General features: G+C 39.2%; 1 protein-coding gene and 1 long non-coding RNA gene across 5 annotated transcripts in view; one reads left to right on the forward strand and one right to left on the reverse strand.

Annotated features, from left to right (window-relative positions):
* Positions 1-6,642, forward strand: part of LOC138854064 (uncharacterized) — a 286,615-nt gene extending 279,973 nt beyond the window's left edge. The window contains exon 2 of the long non-coding RNA XR_011393259.1: positions 6,339-6,642. This is a non-coding gene — a long non-coding RNA (uncharacterized lncRNA). The remainder of the gene's footprint in view (positions 1-6,338) is intronic.
* The window catches only part of Nadsyn (NAD synthetase), a 110,041-nt gene that overhangs the window by 49,479 nt on the left and 35,169 nt on the right, over positions 1-25,393 (reverse strand). For all 4 annotated transcript variants that reach the window (XM_070094809.1, XM_070094808.1, XM_070094806.1 and 1 more), the window contains exons 7-10: positions 17,298-17,494; positions 6,322-6,573; positions 5,499-5,659; positions 3,048-3,222 (exon numbers count right to left, since the gene is read on the reverse strand). In XM_070094809.1, the coding sequence (XP_069950910.1) occupies positions 3,048-3,222; positions 5,499-5,659; positions 6,322-6,573; positions 17,298-17,494 (785 nt within the window). The remainder of the gene's footprint in view (positions 1-3,047; positions 3,223-5,498; positions 5,660-6,321; positions 6,574-17,297; positions 17,495-25,393) is intronic.

Genomic DNA, 25,393 nt, shown 5'->3' on the forward strand with positions numbered 1-25,393 from the left:
TGTCTTACCTCTAATTCTTTCAATAATAACCCTACAGTACACTTTCCCTGGTATACTCAGTAAACTTATTCCTCTATAATGTTTACAATCTCTTTTATCCCCCTTCCCTTTATATAAAGGGACTATACACGCTCTCCGCCAATCCCTAGGTACCTTCCCCTCTTCCATACATTAAACAAAAATACCAACCACTCCAACACTATGTCCCCCCCTGCTTTTAACATTTCTGTCATGATCCCGTCAGTTCCAGCTGCTTTACCCCCTTTCATTCTACGTAATGCCTCACGCACCTCCCCCACACTCACATCCTGCTCTTCTTCACTCCTAATAGATGATATACCTCCCTGGCCAGTGCATGAAATTACCGCCTCCCTTTCTTCGTCGACATTTAAAAGTTCCTCAAAATATTCTCGCCATCTACCCAAAACCTCCATCTCCCCATCTACTAACTCCCCTTCTGTTTTTAACTGATAAATCCATTTGTTCCCTAGGCTTTCTTAACTTGTTTAACTCACTCCAAAATTTTTTCTTATTTTCATTAAAATTCCTTGACAGTACCTCTCCCACTCTATCATCCACTCTCCTTTTGCACTCTCTCACCACTCTCTTCACCTTTCTTTTACTCTCCATATACTCTACTCTTATAACACTTCTGCTTTGTAAATACCTCTCATAAGCTACCTTTTTCTCTTTTATCACACCCTTTACTTCATCATTCCACCAATCACTCCTCTTTCCTCCTGCACCCACCCTCCTATAACCACAAATTTCTGCCCCACATTCTAATACTACATTTTTAAAACTATTCCAACCCTCTTCAACCCCTCCCCCCCCCACTACTCATACCTGCACCAGTCTACCTTTCTGCCAATAGTTGCTTATATTTCACCCGAAGTTCCTCTTCCCTAAGTTTATACACTTTCACCTCCCTCTTACTTGTTGTTGCCCTTTTCCTCTTATCCCATTTACCTCTTACTCTAACTGTAGCTACAACCAGATAATGATCCGATATATCAGTTGCCCCTCTATAAACGTGTACATCCTGGAGCCTACCCATCAACCTTTTATCCACCAATACATAATCTAACAAACTACTTTCATTACGTGCTACATCATACCTTGTATATTTATTTATCGTCTTTTTCATAAAATATCTATTACTTATTACCAAACCTCTTTCTACACATAGCTCAATTAAAGGCTCCCCATTTTCATTTACCCCTGGCACCCCAAATTTACCTACTACTCCCTCCACAACATTTTTTCCCACTTCAGCATTAAAATCCCCAACCACAAGTACACTTTACACTTGGTTCAAAACTCCCCATGCAATTACTCAACATTTCCCAAAATCTCTCTCTCTCTCCTCTATACTTCTCCCTTCCCCAGGTGCATAAACGCTTACAATAACCCACTTCTCACATCCAACCTTTATTTTACTCCACATAATCCTTGAATTTATATATTTATAGTCCCTCTTTTCCTGCCATAGCTTATCCTTATCCTCAGATGAGTGTGTATAAATAAACGTGTATATGTATGTTTAGTGTGACCTATGTGTAAGTAGAAGTATCAAGACGTACCTGTAATCTTGCATATTTATGAGACAGACAAAAGACACCAGCAATCCTACCATCATGTAAAACAATTACAGGCTTTCATTTTACACTCACTTGGCAGAACGGTAGTACCTCCCTGGGTGGGTGCTGTCTACCAACCTACTACCTATAAAATGAGAGTTGCTACTCTCACCACTGGGCAATGGCGACCAGTATTTAGGTGAACAGTATTTAGGTATAGGTAGGGAAGCTTTCATTGCATTTACAGATTTAGAAAAGGCATATGATAGAGTGGATATGGGAGCAATGTGGCAGATGTTTCAAGAGTATGTAATAGGTAGTAAGTTACTAAATGCTGTAAAGAGTTTTTATGAGGATAGTGAGGCTCACATTAGGGTGTGTAGTAGAGAAGATTACTTCCCAGTAGAAGTAGGTCTTAGACAGTGATGTGCAATGTCACCATGGTTGTTTAACATGTTTATATATGGGGTCGCAAAAGAAGTAAATGCTAGGGTGTTTGGGAGACGGGTGAGATTAAATTTTGGGAAATCGAGTACAAAATGGGAGCTGACAGTTACTTTTTGCTGACGATAATGTGCTTTTGGGAGATTCTAAAGAAAAGTTGCAAAGGTTAGTGGATGAGTTTGGGAGGGTGTGTAAAGGTAGAAAGTTGAACATGAACATAGATAAGAGTAAGGTGATGAGGGTATCAAATGATTTAGATAAAGAAAAATTGGATATCACATTGGAGGGAGGGAGAGCATATGGAAGAAGTGAGAATGTTTTCAGATATTTGGTAGTTGAGTTGTCAATGGATAGGTTTATGAAGGATGAGATTAATGACAGAACTGATAAAGGAAAAAAAGTGAGTAGTGCATTGAGGTATGTGGAGATGAAAAAATGTTATCCAAGGAGGCAAAGAAGGAAATGTACGAGAGTATAGTGGTACCAACACTCTTACATGGGTGTGAAGCATGGGTTGTAAATGCTGCAGTGAGGAGGCAGTTGGAGGCAGCAGAGATGTCCTGTCTAAGGGCAATGTGTGGTGTGAATATTATACAAAGAATTCGTGTTGTGAAAATTAGGTGTGGAATTACTAAAAGTATTAGCCAGAGGGCTGAAGAGGGGCCATTGAGGTGGTTTGATCATTTAGAGAGAATGGAACAAAGCAGAATGACTTGGAGAGCATATAAATCTGTAGGGGAAGGAAGGTGGGGTAGGGGGTCGTCCTCAAAAAGGTTGGAGGAAGGGGGTAAAGGAGGTTTTGTGGGCAAGAGGCTTGGGCTTGCAGAAAGCATGTGTGAGTGTGTAAGATAGGAGTGAATGGAGACAAGTGATTTTTGGGACCTGACAAGCTTTGGAGTATGAGCAGGGATATGCAAAAGAAAATGAGATTTCTTCCAGAAGGATCCTGGAAGAGTAACTCTCTCATGTAACAAAGATTAGTAGGAACAAAGAGAGGGGAAATTATCTATAAAATCAACTTACTTGAGCAAAGAGATAAGCCAACACCATACGAAGGCGTGCTTGCACATTCTGTAGAGCAACGTTTTCTCTTGTAGTGCCCCCACGCACTCTAAACTTTGGGATGAAGCCTGTGGCAGCACTGAAGATGCCTAATGCAGCTGATACCATACTGTCAATTGTAACTGGTATGTGGTAACTGAGGAAGAAAGATTCAATTTAAGTAACTGTGATGGTCCCTGTAAAGTCAACTGTCTAAGCAATGATGGTCGCTGTAAAGTCAACTGTCTAGGCAATGATGGTCCCTGTAATGTCAACTATCTAGGTAAAGATGGTACTTGTAATGTCAACTGCCTGGGTAATGATGGTAAAATGTCAACTGTCTGAGTGATGATGGTAATGTTAACAACTATTTAGGGGATGATGGTAATATCAACTATCTAAGGGATGGTGGTAATATCAACTGGCATTTCTGATTCTTTTTTGCCATTTTAATGCCCATAGGTTGGCTTTTCCTTGGATTGCCTGAGTACTAGTACAATGCATCTGGTACTATTTCTTCTCATTGCTGTACTACATGATTGGTCCTAGGGTTCCCATGTGGATTAGATGTGACTGGACAGACTAATGAGATGCTCAGTTGGAGTTGATTAAGTACAGTACACCTGGCAGTGGACACTTTCTCAGGTAAAAAAGTCACTGCATTACCACATTACATATAACAACTGTTAAGTCACAATTCCATTTTTAATGTGTAAGTCATTTATCACTACATTTCAACTATTAGAACTAAGCCAATAAGAAATTTAAGTAAAGTCAGTATGAGTTCTCTTTTTGTATCTGCCTCTGTAGGTGATAGTAAATTTTACAGGATCTAGATTTGAAATATTTTTTAGATATTATGCAAGTATGTACTAGTATTGTATCAAATTTGCAGGTTACGAGGGCAAACTGTATTCAGAGAAAATATACACATATGGAAAAGAATCAAGTACACTTCATACAATTAGAACTACAAGCCCAACCTTTCAGTCATCACTGGATTATTCTACAGTGGATTCATCATTATGGTTTCCCACCGAACACCTGGAGATTCACCTCACTTCATACTATCAGTGACCTCATCATCACATAAGAACATAAGAAATAGGGAACACTGCAACAGGCCTACTGCCCCATGTGAAGCAGGTCCATGCCACCCCCCAGCCTAACACAAAGACCACCTAGTCAGGTCACTTCCATTTAAGGAAGGAGCATGGCACCAGACCTGGTAGCCCAAGCTTGTCAGGTCCAACTCTCACCCATCCACACCCACTCATATATTTATCCAACCTATTTTTAAAACTACACAACGTCTTAGCTTCTATGACGGTACTCGGGAGTTTGTTCCACTCATCCACAACTCTATTACCAAACCAGTGCTTTCCTATGTCCTTCCTGAATCTGAACTTTTCCAGCTTGAAACCATTGCTGCGAGTCCTGTCTTGGCTGGATATTTTCAGCACGCTGTTTATGTCCCCTTTATTTATTCCTGTTTTCCATTTATACACCTCAATCATATACCCCCTAATTCTATGCCTTTATAGAGAATGCAGATTCACAGCCCTCAGTCTATCCTCATAGGGAAGATTTCTGATACATGGAATCAACTTTGTCGTCCTCCTCTGTACGTTTTCCAGTGAATTTATATCCATTCTGTAATATGGTGACCAGAACTGTGCAGCATAATCTAAATGAGGCCTAACCAAGGATACATAGAGTTGAAGAACAACCTGAGGACTTCTATTATTTATACTTCTTGATATGAAGCCAAGGATTCTGTTAGCTTTATTGCGAACACTTATGCACTGTTGTCTTGGTTTCAGATTACTGCTAACCAGAACTCCTAAATCCTTTTTGCAATCAGTAGTACTAAGATCTACACTATTCAGTTAATAAGTGGCATGGTTATTGTCCTGTCCAACATTTAGCACTTTGCATTTGTCTATATTAAACTGCATCTGCCACTTCTTCGACCACTGCATCAGTCTATTCAAATCATCCTGGAGTGCACTAATGTCCTCAATAGAATGAATTGGACGGCCTATTTTGGTGTCACCAGTAAATTTGCTTATGTTGCTATTTATTCCCTCATCTATATCGTTTATGTAAATTGTGAACAACAAGGAGCCCGACATTGACCCCTGTGGAACACCACTTGTGACGTTCTCCCATTCTGATTTCTCCCCATTTATGCAAACTCTTTGCTGCCTATTTGTCAACGATGCCTCTACCTGTCAGGTATTGTACAGTAGTGATCAGCATTTTGAAATAAATTAGTATTACTACGTGGTTTTTATAAAGAAGCATTTATGGATTTACTGGAGTTATTTTAGAAACATGTCCCCCACAAACTTTGAGGGATAACTACGTTTAACAAATTAATCAATTTCAGAAAAAATTTGATCAATTTTACAAACCTACATCAAGACATACCTTCCAATTTGTTGAGAGAGAAGCTTAGCTCGAGCCTTTGTCTCTAATGATGAATTTTCGGTGGCCATGTAAACAGTGTGGAAGATTCTACCACAAAGCTCACGACGATCCCGAGGAACATAATCTGCTTGGGATACTATACGCCGAACATCTTCTAATACCTATCAGATAGGGATTCAGTATTTGAAGCATCAGATCTCGAAGTTAACATACCGTAATACCAAGCTCTCTCAGTTTTAATGCCACCATATAAAACAAAAGGAATATAATATTGCCCATGTTCATTGATAGATCTGTGTACATGTAAGTGAGGTATGATTGTCCTATGACCAGTTTTAATTTAATGAAATATAACCCAGAATCAATTCTATTTCGTATGTACCAACTCTTGAAGACAATACTGCTGATGTTTATGTCCACTGCAACTACAATTATAATTACTGAAGAGAGAAAAATGTGCAAGAATAACCATTACACTCAAACCAAAAATTAACAGATCTCAATGTGAAGTTCAGTTTGGAGGGATATGTTGTGTATCTTTATACATATATGCTTCTAAACTGTTGTATTCTGAGCACCTCCGCAAAAACAGTGATTATGTGCAAGTGAGGTGAAAGTGTTGAATGATGATGAAAGTATTTTCTTTTGGGGGATTTTCTTTCTTTTTTGGGTCACCCTGCCTCGGTGGGAGACGGCCGACTTGTTGAAAAAAAAAAAAAATGTACAGAAGACAGACAGACAGATGATTTCATGCCCTAGCAGCTCAGTCAAATAACAGAACTAAAATGCATGAAACAAATCAATAGACAAGTAATATTTATACCTTCTCTTCTCCATTAGCAACAGCCTGTACCACTAGCTGACACATAGAGAACACAATGGTAGCCGTTGCAGATGAGTCGACACCACCTGATAATGGAAGGAGGAAGCCTCCTTGACCTGAACGCCTCAAGTAATCCCACAACCAGCAAGCAGGGCCATAAAGAATTTCTTCCTCTGGGAGAGGGATAGTGTATTCTATGGGAGCACATGATGGCAGGAATATGTCTTCATCATTGGAGAGAGCAAAATTTACCTGCAAGGAGTTAATAAAGGCAAATATATTAGAATGTTGTACTTCAATAATAAAACCTAAAAACAAGAACAGTAGTGTTACAGTATCAGTAATGTACAGATCAGCATAAATTAAACTCTTACTATCAAGAGAATTTTATATTATATTGCTTTTACTTTATGCTTTAACTAAAACTTAGTCCACTTGAAGATTCACACAGTGCTAAGCCAACTGCATGAATTTCTGTCTATGGCACTACTAATTACTGTGTTCTTGCTGAAAGTGATGCAACAATAGCAGAACTGACAGCAAACTTATGACAGGAAAACAAGCACTATAACAACCTGTATTTGAAAATGAACGTACATAGGTCTATAGAATGTAAGATAAATAAATGATGAATTCGAGCAAATGTTAACAAGGGTCGATGATACAGATATTCTAGACATTTCTGAGACACAGTTCAAAAATGGGACATAGTTCATGCAAAAGGATAAGGATACTTGATGTGGATGTGAATATATCAACAATATGGAGGAATGGACCCAAGTGCATACACCTGAGACAACTTTATTGGATGTTGCAGTACCAGAATATTGGTTAATCTGTATGAGGCATGACAATGAGAAAGCAGAGAACCCAACAGGAGCAGGTGATGCTGTACAAAATGCTACCTCCAGTACCATAGCACAAAGGGTTGGTAACTATTAAATCTCAACAATCCAAGCATTCATAGTACTGCTGCAAGCTGATTCTTGGCTGCCACATGACAGGGCAATTACCTATAACTTGCATTCTCAGCTATATAAACAGTAGGGCCCCGTTTTACGGCGTTTCACCTTGCAGCATTCCACAAATACAGACATTTCAAATTATGGCCAAAACCCTCTATACGGCTCCCCATCTTTCTAATATGGTGCGTACCACCTGGTTTGTTTACATTCTCCTGAGCACCGCATCTCTCCATTATGTTTGGAAACTTTACAAAATTTCAAGTATTTTAAAGTTATTTCATATTTTATATGTAAAGCGGATCCCCGGTTATTTGCCATAATCCATTCCAGGAGGTTGGCCTAAATCCGAAATGGCCAAAACCCGAAGTAATATTTCCCATAAGAAATAATGTAAATCCAATTAATCTGTTCCAAACACCCAAAAATATTAACAAAAAATACATTTTTTAAGGAATACCTATAGTTTTACAAACAGAAAACAACGAGAAAGAAATATAAAGCAGTAATTTTAATAAATGAACATTACATACCTTTATTAAAGACTCTTGTTGGCATATGGAAGGCGGCAAACGGGAGGAGAGCTTATTGTTTGGAAGGGTAATCCCCCTCCATAAGGACTTCAGGTATCAAGTCCCACTATGGGGTTACTTCCCTTCTTTGCTTTTTACTGGCACTAGGACCAGCTTGAGTCACTGCACCCATCGCACAAAAAATCTGTCCAGAGAGGCTTGTTTCTGGAGTCTCTGTAAAATTTGCCTAAAATGGGACAAGACATTGTCATTGAACATGTTGCAGACACAGCTTGCAACAATTTTGTCAGGGTGATAATTCTCCGCAAAACTTTGCACCTCACTCCACTTTGCACAAATGTCCTTAATCACTAAAGAAGACACATTCTCCCCCTCTCTTCCTCCTCTGAGGCAATATTCTCAGCTGCGGTCCGTTGCTGTTCCTGTTGAAGGTGTTGCAGCTCTTCAGTGGTTAGCTCTTCCCTGTGGTCCTCCACCATCTCAACATCCTCGCCACTCACATCCAACCCCATGGACTTCCCCAAAGACACAATACATTTCACGATATGCATAGGGTCATTCATATTTTGCGGTAACTTCTTTCTTGAATTCTATCGTGTTTCTCACCTTCTTTACCAAAAGGCTGGCACTCTGACCATTCTTTGGCCCCCATGGTGGCTTATTTCATAGTTGCAATCAATAAACTAGCACCAAAAACAATCGATGAGCGCACGGAGTATTCCTAACCCAAAGAGAGCGATGCGCAGACTGAGTGTGATGTTCGTGAGAAAGCGCGTCGCTGGTGGGTGGATGCACCTCATACCAATGATTTCCAAGTGGATGGCCGATATCCGGGGGGGGGGGGGGGTGATTTCACCGAAAAAAGTGGTCGATTTCCGAATTGCCCGATTTCTGCACCAGCTGATATCCGGGGGTCCACTGTACTCCGATAATTATACTTATGTGTACCTGTACCTAAGAAACTTATACACTGTGTTGGTGTGCAGGTACACATTAAAAACACTAAGAGTGTCTTGCTAGTCTTAAAGACGCCATATTAATAATGATGATAATAATGACACACAATGTATATTTTATGATATTTCTTTCAAAATTATATAATAAACATGCTTTGTAATACAGTGGACCCCTGGTCTGCGATGGCATCGGTATCCGATAAATCCGGCATTCGATACATTTTAACGCAAAAATTTTGCCTCAGTTCCCGTTAAAAAACTCGCCATACGCGATTCGTCCGAGACATGTCCACGTGTGGCCTGAACTGCCCCATGTGTGCCAGTGTTTACAAGCCAGCCAATGTGCTCGCATCTAAGGATACATTCGGTACATTCCATATTATCACAGTGTTTTTGGTGCTTGTTTCTGCAAAATAAGTCACCATGGGCCCCAAGAAAGCTTCTAGTGCCAACCCTTCAAGAAAAAGGGTGCTAATGACTATTGAAATGAAGAAAGAGATAATTGCAAAGTACGAAAGTGGAGTGCGTGTGTCGGAGCTGGCCAGGTTGTATACAAAACCCCAATCAACAATCGCTACTATAGTGATCAGGAAAACGGCAATCAAGGAAGCTGTTGTTGCAAAAGGTGCAACTGTGATTACAAAACAGCGACCGCAAGTGTTAGAAGATGTTGAGAGACTGCTATTGGTGTGGATAAATGAAAAACAGGTAGCAGGAGATGGCATCTCTCAAGCGATCATCTGTGAAAAGACTAGGAAGTTGCATGACAATTTGGAAAAGAAATTGCCTGCAACTAGTGGTGATATGAGTGAATTTAAGGCCAGCAAAGGTTGGTTTGAAAGATTTAAGAATCGTAGTGGCATACATAGTGTGATTAGGCATGGTGAGGCTGCCAGTTCAGACCAAAAAGCGGCTGAAAAATATGTGAAGGAATTCAAGGATTACATAGACAGTGAAGACTTGAAACCTGAACAAGTGTTTAATTTGGAAAAAACAGGCCTGTTTTGGAAGAAATTGCCAAGCAGGACCTACATTACTCAGGAGGAAAAGGCACTCCCAGGACATAAGCCTATGAAAGACAGGGTTACTCTTTTGATGTGTGCCAATGCTAGTGGTGATTGCAAAGTGAAGCCTTTATTGGTGTATCACTCTGAAACTCTCAGAGCGTTCAGGCAAAACAATGTCCTCGAGGCTAATTTGTGTGTGCTGTGGAGGGCAAACAGTAAGGCATGGGTCACTAGGGACTTTTACTATGACTGGTTACACCATGCATTTGCCCCAGATGTGAAAAATTACCTAATTGAAAAGAAATTAGACATTAAGTGCCTCCTGGTATTAGCCAATGCCCCTGGTCATCCTACAGACTTGGCAGAGCAACTTTCTGGGGACATGAGCTTCATTAAGGTCAAGTTTTTTGCCTCCTAATACCACTTCTCTCCTGCAGCCCATGGACCAGCAGGTCATTTCCAACTTAAAGAAACTACACAAAAGCTGTGTTTCAAAAGTGTTTTGAAGTGACCACAGATACTCAATTGATTCTAAAAAGAGTTTTGGAAGGATCACTTTAATATCCTCAATTGTGTAAACCTTATAGGTAAGGCTTGGGAGGGAGTGACTAAGAGGACCTTGAACTCTGCTTGGAAGAAACTGTGGCCAGAATGTGTAGACAAAAGGGATTTTGAAAGATTTGAGGCTAACCCTAGGAATCCTATGCCAGTTGAGGAATCCATTGTGGCATTGGGGAAGTTCTTGGGGTTGGAGGTTAGTGGGGAGGATGTGGAAGAGTTGGTGGAGGAGGACAATGATGAACTAACCACTGATGAGCTGCTAGATCATCTTCAACAGCAAGAGGCCACACCTGAGGAAACTGCTTCGGAGAAGGGGATAGAGAAATTGAAGAAGTTGCCTACTTCAAAGATTAAGGAAATGTGTGCAAAGTGGCTTGAAGTGCAAACCTTTTTTGATGAAAATCACCCTGACGCAGCTACTGCAAGCCGTGTTGGCAACCTGTACAATGACAATGTTGTGAACCACTTTAGGAAATTCATAAAGGAACGAGAGGTACGGGCCTCTATGGACAGATATGTTGTGCGACAAAAGTCCAGTGACTCTCAAGCTGGTCCTAGCGGCATTAAAAGAAGGGAAGTAACCTCGGAAAAGGACTTGCTACCTCAAGTCCTAATGGAAGGGGATTCCCCTTCTAAACAATAACAACTTCCACACTCTCCCCTCCTCCCATCCCATCAATCATAACCAGATCTTCATTAAAGGTAAGTGTCATGTATTCTATTGTTAGTAGAGTACTACAAACTGTGCATGTCTTCTTCAGTTTGTGTGCATTAAATTTAATATTTCGTGTGGTAAAATTTTTTTTTTCATACTTTTGAGTGTCTTGCACGGATTAATTTGATTTCCATTATTTCTTATGGGGAAAATTGATTCGCTTTTCGATAATTTTGGTTTACGATGAGCTCTCAGAAATGGATTAATATTGCAAACCGGGGATCCACTGTATATAAACATGATAAATATACCCACAGTAGAATAAATTAACATAAATATGAGATGTTTTTCTAGTCGGCTTGTGGAGTGAACTAAAACCATATGCGTTCGCCTGAAACCATATGCGTTCGCTTGGTTTGTTTACAAAACTCGCATCTGTTCTCTCTCATGTACTCATTCTCTCTCTCTCTCTCTCTCTCTCTCTCTCTCTCTCTCTCTCTCTCTCTCTCTCTCTCTCTCTCTCTCTCTCATTCTCTCTCTCTCTCTCATTCTCTCTCTCTCTCATTCTCTCTCTCTCTCTCATTCTCTCTCTCTCTCTCTCTCATTCTCTCTCTCTCATTCTCTCTCTCTCTCTCATTCTCTCTCTCTCATTCTCTCTCTCTCATTCTCTCTCTCTCTCATTCTCTCTCTCATTCTCTCTCTCTCTCATTCTCCCTCTCTCTCTCATTCTCTCTCTCTCTCTCATTCTCTCTCTCTCTCATTCTCTCTCTCTCTCATTCTCTCTCTCTCATTCTCTCTCTCTCTCTCATTCTCTCTCTCTCTCTCATTCTCTCTCTCTCTCTCATTCTCTCTCTCTCTCATTCTCTCTCTCTCATTCTCTCTCTCTCTCATTCTCTCTCTCATTCTCTCTCTCTCATTCTCCCTCTCTCTCTCATTCTCTCTCTCTCTCTCATTCTCTCTCTCTCTCATTCTCTCTTTCTCTCTCTCTCTCATTCTCTCTTTCTCTCTCTCTCTCATTCTCTCTCTCTCTCATTCTCTCTCTCTCTCATTCTCTCTCTCGTTTATTCGTTTAATCTCATTTACTCACCTCTCACTCTACATTAAGGCTACAAATATTTTAAGGCAAGTAATGAGTGTACTGTACAGTGGACCCTCGAGTTTTGAACGTACCAATTATCGAACTTTTCGAGTTTCGGCCACTTTTTTCAAACCAATTTTGTTCCAAGTATCAAACTCTACCCGTCTTTCGAACCACCAGGTACCGGACCTGTCCGCCAACCAGCTCTGTCTGCGTCCCCGCTCAGGCGTCATGAGCAGTCTGCCTTTGTTGAGGCTTGAGTGAACACTAACCTGCGCACTCATTCAAACATTCACTATTAATTCATCGTGTTTAGTGCTTGTGCGACTGTGAAATAAGCCACTATGGGCCCAAAGAAACTTGCTAGTGGTACCCCTGTGGTGAAGAAAGTGAGAAATACCATAGATGTGAAGAAGGAAATAATACAAAAATATGAGTGGTGTGAGATTTGTTGAGCTTGCCAGGATGTATGGCAAAAGCAAGTCACCATCGCTTCTATCCTGGCAAAGAAAGAACAAATCAAGGAAGCTGATGTTGCAAAAGGTGTTGATAAGCTAACCAAAAATAGACCACAGACAGTCGATCAGGTTGAAAAGGTGTGGATTGATCAGGTTGAGCTGGTGTGGATCAAGGATAAAGAGATGGTAGGTGATAAGTGTTCGGAGATGATTATTTGTGAAAAGGCAAGGAAGTTGCATGCCGACTTGGTAAAGAAAACTCCTGGAACCAGTGAATTTAAGGCCAGCAAAGGCTGGCTGGAAAGATTAAAGAAGCGTAGTGGCATACACAATGTTGTAAGGCATGGTGAGGCAGCCAGTTCAGACAAACGGCGACTGAGAAATTTGTACAGGAATTTTAACATTTCCCTGAAGTGGGACATGGTTCTGTCATTGAACATGTGCAGAGATGGCTTGTTTCAGCTTGGTCAGGGTGATACTTTTCAACGAAAGTTTGGAACTCATTCCACTTTGCACACATGTCCTTAATCACTGAAGAAGGCACCTCCTCCACTCCCTCTTCCTCCTCTGAAGCAAGTTCCTGAGCTGTAGCACAGAACAAAAGAGTTAGCCTGTTTCTCATAGGCTTGTATCCTGGGAGTGCCTTTTCTTCCTTTGTGATATAGATCCTCTTTGGCATTTTCTTCCAAAACAGGCCTGTTTTGTCACAACTGAACACTTGTTGGGGGTTTGAATTTTTCAGTGCCTACATACCCCTTAAAGAGGCACCAGAAACAGAGGACTATGAACAGTTATTTTGTGAGACTGGGGTCCAGCGACTCTCAAGCTGGTCCTAGTGGAATTAAAAGAAGAAGGGAAGTAACCTCAGAGAGGGCTTTGATACCTGAAGTCCTTATGAAGGGGAATTTTCCTTCCAAGCAATAACCTCAACTCTCTCTCTCTCTCTCCTCCCTCTCTTCCAGATGCTATCACCAATCTTCAATAAAGGTAAGTAAAAAGGTTATTTTATGTTTATTTAAATTTATTACTAATTCTACTAGTATGTATGTTTGTTGTGTATATGTAAAACTATAATGTAATCTCTATAAAATGTATTTTTTTGTGAATATTTTGGGTTTCTGGAGCAGATTAATTGTATTTCCATTATTTCTTATGAGAAATATTGGTTCGACTTTCGAACATCAGGACTTTAGAACTAGCTCCTGGAACGGATTAAGTTTGAAACTCAAGGGTCCACTGTATATGCATTTTATCACTCTAGGGAGCTTTAAATGCCTAGTATATAATGTGTGGGTGGGGTGGCCAGATAAGGTTACAATACCTACCACACTATTCAATACCTACCTACCCTACTATTCACCTTGCACCCTATATTAACAACCATTAAGACTACAAATATTTTAAGGTGAGTAATGAGTGTACACTGCATTTTATCGCTCTTTAAATGTCGAAGTATATTATGTGTGGGTGGGGTGGGGTGGGGTGGCCTGACTGGCTACCATACCTACCACACCTAACTTCTTACAATAAACACCATTCACTTCTCACCCTACATTAAGATTACAAATATTTTGAGGTAAATAATGAGTGTATTGTGTGTATTTTACTTTTTTTTTATGCCTTGTTCTATTGCTAACTTAATATATGTTAGCGTGAACTTATTATCTGACATTTACAAGTGGAAACAAATAGCGTTCTCCTTTCCAGCGATGTCTACTTTTCGGCAGTAGGCTGGACCAAACTTACCGTATAAGTGGGGGCCTACTGTACTATACTGTGCTTTCTCATTCTCTTGTAATGTTTGTAATGAACAACTTCAAGGACCAAACCAAACATATCCAATAAAGATGCCCTAAGTCCTATCATCCTTGCTGTGGTTATGTATGCCTCATTTATTAATACAGGAGTGGGTATAAAGAATGACATTTTTGGAACTAACACACTATACTGTCAGTCCCACAAAATTTGTGGTACAACATGTATTTTAGTCTGAGTTTAGTGATTTTAATGATTCAACAGTTTTACTGAAGGGAGGGTTCCCTCCAAATTATTTTGAATACATTTACTGGCTTTTTTTTTCCAGATTTTTTTTTTTCTTCTTTTGCCTTGGTCCACAACCCCTAAATTATAAACCAATCATAAAAAAAATTAATATATTCACTGTATCTCTTATGCCTAAATCTCTTTTCTTTCATAAAATTCTTATGAATTTCATTATTAATTAAAAAATAGCAATATTTGAAGTGACATGACTTTTTTAAGTAAAGAAGAACCCTTATCTGAAATAAAGTTCTTAACCCTTTCAAGGTCCAAGGCCAAAATCTGAAGTGGTGCCCCAGTGTCCAAGAATTTTCAAAAAAAAAATTTTTTATTTTTTTCTTATGAAATGGTAGAGAATCTTTTTGTGAATGTAATAAAACAAAAAGTACGAAATTTGATGGAAAACTGACGAAATTATGCTCTCGTGAATTTTGATGTGTCAGCGATATTTACGAATTGGCGATTTTGCCGACTTTGACTCCCATTTTAGGCCAATTACATTATTCCAGCCGACCAAATTCTTAGCTATTTCACTAGTATTACTTCTATTCTATCGATTGAGCACAAGAAATCACCAAGTCAACTGTTTCAACTACAAAATTAGGTGACCGGAAATTGGTAATTTGGCCAATTTAACACAAAGCTCAAAATATTCCAATTTCAAAATAGGGTCCAGAATAAACAATGTAGGTATTCCTGGCACTAAACTAACATTAACTCTGTTCATTAGTTACGTTTTGAGGCTTTACAAATAAATTCCATTTTGATTTTTTATTCACATAATGAATTTTTATTCACACCAAAAAATAGAAGATTTACTGTTATGCAATATTGTAATAATTGTATAAATATCATCACCACATTTGTGAATGTATATTAGACCCACCAGCTGGCGTGTATTAGACGTGTGAGGTCGTTTGTTTACTCTTGAACATCGGCAAAAATTTAACATTTCCGCCACTTTGAGCTCAGTTTCAAGCCATTTCCAGTGCTAACACCAATCAAAATTATCTCTATTTCTGTAATATGTCTTCCATTCTATCAAATGAGACCAAGAAATCACAAATACAACTATAAAAAACATACGAAAAAACACTGCAAAGTGGCTGTTTTAATCGAAAATTATGGTCTGTTTTTTTTCCTCTCATTATACACAGTGTGCTGCAGGATTTGTTTTATGTGGTGCACACATACCACATAGATGTATTCTCTCATATCTAGTCCCAAATTTACCACTCACAGTTTATCAGAGTGAGCTGAGCTCATGACGTAGATCTACGGTTTGGACCCTGAACGTAAAGCCTTAGATCTACGGGACGGACCCTGAAAGGGTTAAATAGAGAGCATTTTGCAGTATCCGTGTTTCTAGAATGGCTGGAACCTCTGGGAATGGAACTGTATGTAACATGCTTCTCCATTAGATTGATAAAGTCTGCTGCACAGGTAAGACATCTCATCAATAAAGATACCCAGGTACTGCACGTCTTATTCATCCACCAATAAAGATACCCAGGTTCTGCACAAGTCTTATTCATCAACTTGTCAATATTGAATACCTTTAATATAATGACCAGTTCCTGTATGTTGATAGATTATTAGGACATTATATTAAGTGTAAATATACCCATTCAACAAGTTTGGAGGGGAAGGGGAATAATATTCAACTAAACCAAATATGATCCATGATTCAGTGGCAGGTTAACTTGAGCATTTCTAGTGTTATCTACCTGGTATTTTGTCCTACTGGCAATTATGATGTGAAACTAAATGTTGGAGTAATCAGAATGTTGGAAGTCAGATAACAGGACTTTAGCTGTATGAACAAACTAAGAATATGAGAATGGAAACTGAAGACTACTATTTTATTCATGGGAAATGCTAATACCAGAGTTACCCTCCTCTTCCGAGGAAGAGAAAAGTAGCTGTAATTCATTGTATCACGAGCCCTTTGCCTGCACCAAAGGTGAAGAATATGATGAAATAAAGATATGGCAAAAAAAAAAAAAAATAGCTATAGAGTACTAGAAATAATCAAGCTAATGTAACCATATAACACTGAACTCAAATTAAGTTCTAAAAAACAACTGTCAGCAAAGGGTGGAAGAGGGACTTGAACTACCAAGCAAGGCATTGGCTATCAATTTGCAGACCACAGTTCAAGCCCCCTCATCCACCCTTCTGTTATTCATATAACATTGACATAAGAACTGACTGAGTATAGTAAATATAACACTAGTGATAAGACAATCTGAGACTTGAGGATTATTGGAGCAAACATTTATTGTTAAGTGTTTAAAATCTGAAAAATGGTTTGAAAATTTAAGCTTTTCATCTGGTGGCTTAAATGGAACATCAAGTTTGGAAATGTTCTGCTCCTTGATCAAGGCAGACATTAATGAAGGTTACACCTAAGCATCATAGAATCCAAAGAAGGCTTATATTGCCCATTGTCTTTTTGTATTACCTATCCTATTTAAAGTAAATTATTACTGTCACTAATTCAGTCAGTTGAAACAAAAATAATAACAATACAAGATAATCTCTCTGAAAAAACAAATTCAGCAACTCTCAATTTTCATGTTAATAGCTTATAAAAACCTTAAAGGCTATTAGAAAAAGCAATGGAAATTTTTAATAAAAGGCTGAGTCTGAAACAATCAAATGTAAGATGCATCTAGATATGTTTGTTATATTTTTAAATACTTTACATACAAACAAGATATCACCTGAACACGAGGATAAGTGTGACTCTGAGATGCGCGGAGGCATCTGCTTCGAATCAGTGAGCGATAACAGCGAATTGATTCCAAATCAATTGTTGCAGTTATCACTTCCACCTCAATCAAGCTATAGGGAGTTGCACGGGCCACAATTGCTCCATTAAGGCCAATCATCGAGTCTCCAGAGAAATACACCCTGTCACCTGTTGGTTCAAGTTTGTGGCAGAAGGAATTAAGTTAAACCTATTTTTTGATCCCTTGTTTGGGCTGTGAATGAGAGAGACTGTTTGAAGGAGTTGCCTTATACATGTTTCACAACATCTCGGTTACCCTCAGGTGTTAAAAAAAATTATTGAAGGAACATGTAAAGCCTTCACCAAATTGTTCTATACACTAGTCTGAGCTATTATGCAAGTCAATAATGTGTTTTTCTTTACAGTGTTGAATTTTACAGGCTAAGAGCTTTAATCCTACCACTTCAGGATGCCGCCCACAACAGTCAGTGAGCTGACAGCATTACCACTGAGCCATCAACCATCTTACAATATACACACAAATAAATACAGCCTCTCCTCACTTAGCAACGTACTAGTTTACCGATGCCTTGGACTTACGACAAGCTCTCTGACCAATATTCATACCTGAATAATGCTTATTAGAGCTGATTTCCTCTATTCTCTTTATTTCAATATGCAGTACACTACTGTATAAACATTTAAAATATACCAGAAATGTTATAAATGGTGTAAAGGTGACATTAAAACAATATGAAAGATGGTTGACACAAACTCACTACCATTATGGTATTCTCCTCACTTAGTGATGAATTCGTTTAAAGATGTGGTCTTAGGAACAGAACTCTGTCGTTAAGTGAGGAGAGGCTGTATGTAGACTGGCTTAACATAACAGGTACATAACATATAAGATAAAAAAAATAAAACAAAATTACAGTTGTCCCAACAAATATGTGAGCTATTATCGAAAGAATTAGAGGTAAGATCGAGAGTAAGATCACTGATGAAGAAGGCAGCTTTAGAATGGGTAGGGATGTGTAAACCAAGTGTTTACACTGAAGAATATAAATGAACAACATTTAGATAAAGGTAGGAAAGTTATCATTGCTGTTATGGATTTAGAAAAGGTATATAACAAGGTGGATAGGGGAGCAATGTGGCAGATGTTTCAAGTGTATAGAATAGGTAGTAAGTTAATAAATGCAGTAAAAAGTCTTTATTAGGACAGTGATGCTCAGGTTAGGGTGTGTAGGAAAGAGAGATCCTTCTTCTTTCAACAAACTGGCCATATCCCACAAAGGCGGGGTGGCCCAAAAGAAAAAACGAAAGTTTCTCCTTTTAAATTTAGTAATATATACAGGAGAAGAGGTTACTAGCCCCTTGCTCCCAGCATTTCAGTCGCCTCTTACAACATGCATGGCTTACAGAGAAAGAATTCTGTTCCACTTCCCCATGGATAAGAGGAAATAAATAAGAAGAACTAATAAGAAAAGAGAAGAAAACTCAGAGGGGTGTGTGTGTATATATATGCTTGTAAATGCATGTGTAGTGTGACCTAAGTGTAAGTAGCAACAGCAAGACGTATCTGAAATCTTGCAGGTTTCTTTCTTTCTTTCTTTCAACACACCGGCAGTATCCCACCGAGGCAGGGTGGCCCAAAGGAAAAACGAAAGTTTCTCCTTTTACATTTAGTAATATATACAGGAGAAGGGATTACTAGCCCCTTGCCCCCGGCATTTTAGTTACCTCTTACAACACACATGGCTTACGGAGGAAGAATTCTGTTCCACTTCCCCATGGAGATAAGAGGAAATAAACAAGAACAAGAACTAGAAAGAAAATAGAAGAAAACCCAGAGGGGTGTGTATATATATGCTTGTACATGTATGTGTAGTGTGACCTAAGTGTAAGTAGAAGTAGCAAGACGTACCTGAAATCTTGCAGGTTTATGAGACAGAAAAAAAGACACCAGCAATCCTACCATCATGTAAAACAAGTACAGGCTTCCGTTTTACACTCACCTGGCAGGGGGGTAGTACCTCCCTGGGAGGTTGCTGTCTACTACCCTACTACCACTAAGACATATTCTAATAAATATGTCATAGTGTTTGTTTATATGCTTTTTTCTAAACCAGATGTATATTTACATAGGAAAGGCACATAACAAACTTTGAAAGTCTACAACAAGTACTGCATATGTGAAATATAATAGGCCAGTCAGCCTTGGATGCCCATAAAAGCTGCCATAGGATGTAAAATGGATACGTTTCTTCCACTGACAATTCCTTGACTACCCTTTTGCTGTAGTGTCATCTAGTGATCTGCTTATTTTTTCATATCTACAGCATTATAGATAAAGGCACTTGCCTTTATAATGAAAACTGTTTTTCCTTGGCATAATTTTCCTAATTTGTGGCTTTGCTTTTCTACTTTCTTTTTTGTATATGCTGACTGAGGCAACCCTGTCATGCCATACATTCTTGTTTCACTCTGCAAATCAGCTACTGGTACTTGAAATACAAAATAGTAAAATTAGCATATAAATGTCTTTAACAAATACTGATTCTGTGTTTTTTCAAGGGTTTTCAGTGCTTGAAGGTATCTGAAATGTTGGGAAATGACAGTGTATAAGGCTACCCCACTTAAGAAGAATTTTCAAAGAGAACATCACATCCAAAATACAGTTTGCACACATACCAATAAATCCACAAGCCTTTTCTTAACAGTTGGAGGGTGATGATAGCAGATGAAATCACACCAAACAAGCAAGATTGATTATCAGTAAAATGAACATAAACAGAAGAGAACTATAGCTCTCCAACATTCTATTTAATCTTTATAAAAAAAATTAGGAATGCAGTGTGAGAGTGCAGCAGAAGTTTGTGGATACAGGAGGGTAGGTGTGGGATGGAAGGTTAACAATTGGTGAAATGATGACCTAAAGAGAAAAAGTTTGCATATGAGAGGTTTTTACAATGCAGAGCTGATATAAGGAGGGAGGACTATGTATATGAAAAGTAAAAGAGAAGTTCAGAGTGGGGTGAGGGAGAGTAAAAGGAGAGCAATGGAGTGAGTGAGATTCTGTCAACAAATTTGCTGAAAATGAGAAAGTTTTGGAGCAAGATTAATAAGTTGAGAAAGCCTAGGAAACACATGGATTTAACACTTAAAAACAAAAGAGGGGAGTTATTAGATGGGGAATTGGAGGTATTGTCAAAATGGAGGAATATATTTAGGAGCTATTCATTGTTGATGAAGTGTGTTTTGCAGTGATTTCATGCAATAAAATTAGGAGTGAGGAAGAGCCAAATGTGAGTGTGGGAAAGGTGCACGAGGCAGTGGGTAAAATGAAAGGGGGTAAAGCAACTAGGAATGGTGGGATCAAGATAGAAATGTTAAAAGCAGGTGGGTCTATATGTACTGTAGTTTTGGAGTGGTTGGTATTTTTGTTCAATAAATGTATGGAAGAGGGGAAGGTACATAGTAGAAAGCATGCATAGTTTGTTGGTATAAAGAAAATGGGAATAAAAGTGTGGTAGAATCATTACTAAAAGAATTAAGGGTAAGACAAAGAGCAACACTGCAATGAATAATGAGGTTTTAAGAAGGGCTTATAAGAGACGTGTAGGCCAGCTGCTTACACTAAAGAATGTAAGTGGACACTATTAAGATAAGGGTAAGGAAGTTTTTGTTGCATTTATGGATTTAGAAAAGGCACATGATAGGGTGGAAAGGGAAGCAGATGTTGCAAGTATATGGAATAGGTGGTAGATTACTGAAAGCAGTTAAGAGATTTATGAGGGTAATGAGGCTCAGGTTAAGGTACGTAGGAGAGGGGAAACTATCTTCCAGTAAAAGTAGGCCTCAGACAGGGATGCATGATGTCACCATGGTTGCTTAACATGTTTATAGATGTTGAAAAGGAAGTGAATGCCAGGGTGTTGACGAGATGTGTAGGAGTAAAATGTATAGAATCTAATACAAAGTGAGAGTTGAAACAGTTGCTTTTTGCAGATGACAATGTGCTTTTGAAAGATTCTGAAAAGAAGTTAAAAAAAGTTGGTGGGTGAATTTGAGTCCTGGAGGTGGGGAGTACAATGCCCATGCTTTAAAGGAGGGGTTTGGAATATTTGCTGTTTGGAGTGACATCTGACCTGTCATATCTGTGTGCCTCTGCAAAGACAGTGATTATGTGTGAATGATGGTGAAAGTGTTTTTTTATGGGTCATCCTGCCTTGGTGGGAGACAGCCAGTGTTGAATAAAAAAAAATTTAAAAGAAGGAAATTAAAAATGAACACAGGAAAGAGCAAGGTGATGAAGGTAACAAAAAATTTAGGATATCAGATTAGGAGGAGGGCATATGGAGAAAGTGAATTGGTTCAGATATTTGGGAGTGGACTTGTCAGCAGATGGGTCTATGAAATATGAGGTGAATCACAGAATTGATGAGGGAGAAAAAGGCAAGTAGTGCACTGAAGCATCCATGGAGACAAAGAACATTATTGAGGTGATTCGCAGAACTGATATGGGGAGAACAGGTGGGTGGTGCATCAAGGCATCTGTGGAGACAAAGAGCATTATCCCCTCCCTGCAACTTTTCCTAGAACGACCCCTACCCATCATTCTCTCCACTACAGATTATACACCCTCCAAGTCATCTTATTTTGTACCATCCTCTCTTTATGTCCAAACAACCTCAATAACCCTCTCCTCAGCCCTCCGGATAATACTTTTAGCAATCTCACACCTTTTAATCTCCAAACTACAGATTTTCTGCATAATATTCACACCACACATTGCTCTCCAACACATCTCCACTGCCTCCAGCCTCCTCCTCGCTGCAATATTCACAGCTAATGCTTCACACTCATAAATGAGTGTTGGTACCACTATACTCTCATACATTCCCCTTTTTGCTTCCATAGATAATCTTCTATGTCTCCAATACCTCAATAAATCATTCTCCATTTTCCCCTCATTAACTCCATGGTTCTCCTCATCTTTCACATACCCATCCACTGACAAGTTCATTCCCAAATATCTGAACACATTCAGTTCCTCCATACAACCTCCTTCCAATCTGATATTCTAAATTTTTTGTTACTGTCATCACCTTGAAAACAATAAATATACAGTGGCCCCCCGGTTTACGATATTATTTCATTCCAGAAGTATGTTCAGGTGCCAGTACTGACCGAATTTGTTCCCATAAGGAATATTGTGAATTAGATTAGTCCACTTCAGACCCCCACACATACACATACAAACGCACTTACATAAATACACTTACATAACTGGTCGCATTGGGAGCTGATCGTAAACTGGGGGTCCACTGTACATGCACAAATTAATAATAATACTATGGATAACAGAATACAAATGCAATACAAACATTATTTTTACTGTTTTGACATTACTGATGATATGATTGAATCATTTCAGAAATTTAACCCTTAAACTGCGCAAACTTAGATCTATGTTCACGTGCGTAGTGCTCCGACCTTGATTTTTCCCATTTGAAAGCATGTAAAAAAAGTAGATCTACGTTCGGAGCCTGCCGCACGTCAACGTATATCTAGGTTTGGACAGTTTAAGGGTTAATTATGACACCATTATTGAGATGATGATGGCTGTCCTGTGTACAGGAATTACAATTTGTTATCCACTACATTTACTGTGACTTCCCAAGACACAACATTTGTATGGAATGATTATTTTTCAGGATGTACTGTATTAAAAACCTCAGTCATCATTAGCTCATTAGCATGAACAAGCTACCAACTAAATTTTTTTATCTTGTAACTGAAAATAATTCAAATGAAGCAACATATACAGTGGACCCCCGGTTAACGATTTTAATCCGTGCAAGAGGGGTAATTGTTATGCGAAATAATCGCTATATGAATGAATTTTCCCCATAAGAAATAATGGAAATCAAATTAATCCATGCAAGACACCCAAAAGTATGAAAAAAAAAATTTTACCACATGAAATATACATTTTCCCACACACAAAGAGAAGGATACATGCACAATAGTAGAGTAGTACATGCACAGTATATATTGTGCATGTACTAGTCTACTAAATGAAGAATAAATGACACTTACCTTTACTGAAGATGCAGCAATGACTGATGAGACACTGTGTCCTGGGAGTGCCTTTTCCTCCTGAGTACTGTAGGTCCTGTTTGGCATTTTCTTCCAGAACAGGCCTTATCACACTGTGTATGCCACTACGATTCTTAAATCTCTCAAACCAACCTTTGCTGGCTTTAAATTCACCAATATGAGCACTAGTTCCAGGCATTTTTCCCTGTTCACCTGGGTGTTAGTCGACTTGTGTGGGGTTGCATCCTGGGAGACAAGATTAAGGACCCCAATGGAAATAAGTTAGACAGTCTTCGATGACACTGACTTTTTTGGGTTATCCTGGGTGGCAAATCCTCTGGGGTTAATTGTTTCTTGGTATTCTCAATAAGCCACACCAACAACGGTGCTACAGCAGCAGCAGCAGCTGACAGTGCAGCAGCAGCAGCAGCTGTACCACCAATAGTAGCGATGGTTGATTGGGGTTTATTATACAACCTGGCCAGCTCGGAGACATGCACTCCACTTTCATACTTATCAATGATCTTTTTCTTCATCTCTATTGTAATTCTCACCCTTATTGCTGTAGGGTTGGCACTAGAAGCTTTCTTGGGGCCCATGGTCACTTATTTTCCAGAAAAAGCACCGAAAACACTGTAATAATACGAAATATTCCGACTGTATGCTTGGATGTTACCGCGGAGGCTGGCTGGTAAACAATGCCACCGGCGGAACATGTGAGCATGGCTCAGGCCGCACATTGGACGCGTCTCGGACGAAAATCGGTAAGCGGGTTTTTAAGCGGTATGTGAGGCAAAATTTTTGCAATTAAAGTAAGCGGTATGCGAAATAATCGCTATGTGATGCCATCGTTATGCGGGGGTCCACTGTACTATGATTTATGATATCCCATGCAATTGACAAGTACAGTGTTAAATGTTACATATTTTTACACTTGGTTTAGATGAATAATTACGTCAACATCTACAGCTGTTGTGAGCTGACTTGCAAGTTGTTGATATTAATATACAGCAGCTTATATTACACACACAGACTCTCTATATGTAACTTCTTAATATATATGCATTCTGTATACAATGAGTGGCCACTTTGTTAGGTACACCCTTCTGGTACTGGGTAGGGTCTCCCTTTTTCCCCAGAACAGCCCGAGTTCTTCGTGGCATGGATTTAACAAGGTGCTGGAAACATTCCTTAGAGATTCTGGTCCAAGTTGATAGCATCATGCAGTTGCTGTTGATTTGTCTGCTGCACATTCATCTTACAAATCTCCCATTCCATCACATCCCAAAGGTTTACTCCAAATTCTGAGCCTACCATCTGAATGTCACAACAGAAATCTTGATTATTCAGGCCAAGCGATGTTTCTTCCAATCTTCAACTGTCCAGTTTTGGAGAGCCTGTGCCCACTATAGCCTCAGTTTCCAGTTTTTAGCTGACACTAATAGAACACAATGTTGTCTTCTGCTGATTTAGCCCATCTACTTCAAGTCTCAATGTGTGATGCATTAAGAGATGCACCTCTGCATACCACTGCTGTAGTAAGTGTTTATTTGAGTTAATGGCCATTCTCCTCTGACATCTTATTAACAAGTCATTTTGCATACAGAACTGCAGATCACTGCATGTTTTGTGCTTTTCTCACCTTTCTCTGTAAACTCTAGAGACTGTTGTGAGTGAAAATCCCAGATCAGCAGTTTCTGAGGTACTCAAACCACTTCATCTAGCACCATCACTCTATGATCAAAGTCACTTAGATCACATTTCTTCCCCATTCTGAGGTTTGGTCTGAACAACTGAACCTCTTATCCTGTGGCCTGGTGACTAAAGCTCTCGCTTCACACAGTGAGGGTCCAGGTTCGATTTCCAGCAAGGGTAGAAACACTGGGCATGTTTCCTTGTACCAGTTGTCCATGTTCACCCATCAGTAATAATGGGTACCTGGGAGTTAGTCGACTGGTGTTGGTTTCATCCCAAGACAAA

The sequence above is a fragment of the Cherax quadricarinatus genome, chromosome 48 (genome assembly GCF_038502225.1).
Source record: "Cherax quadricarinatus isolate ZL_2023a chromosome 48, ASM3850222v1, whole genome shotgun sequence".
Lineage (NCBI taxonomy): Eukaryota > Metazoa > Arthropoda > Malacostraca > Decapoda > Parastacidae > Cherax > Cherax quadricarinatus.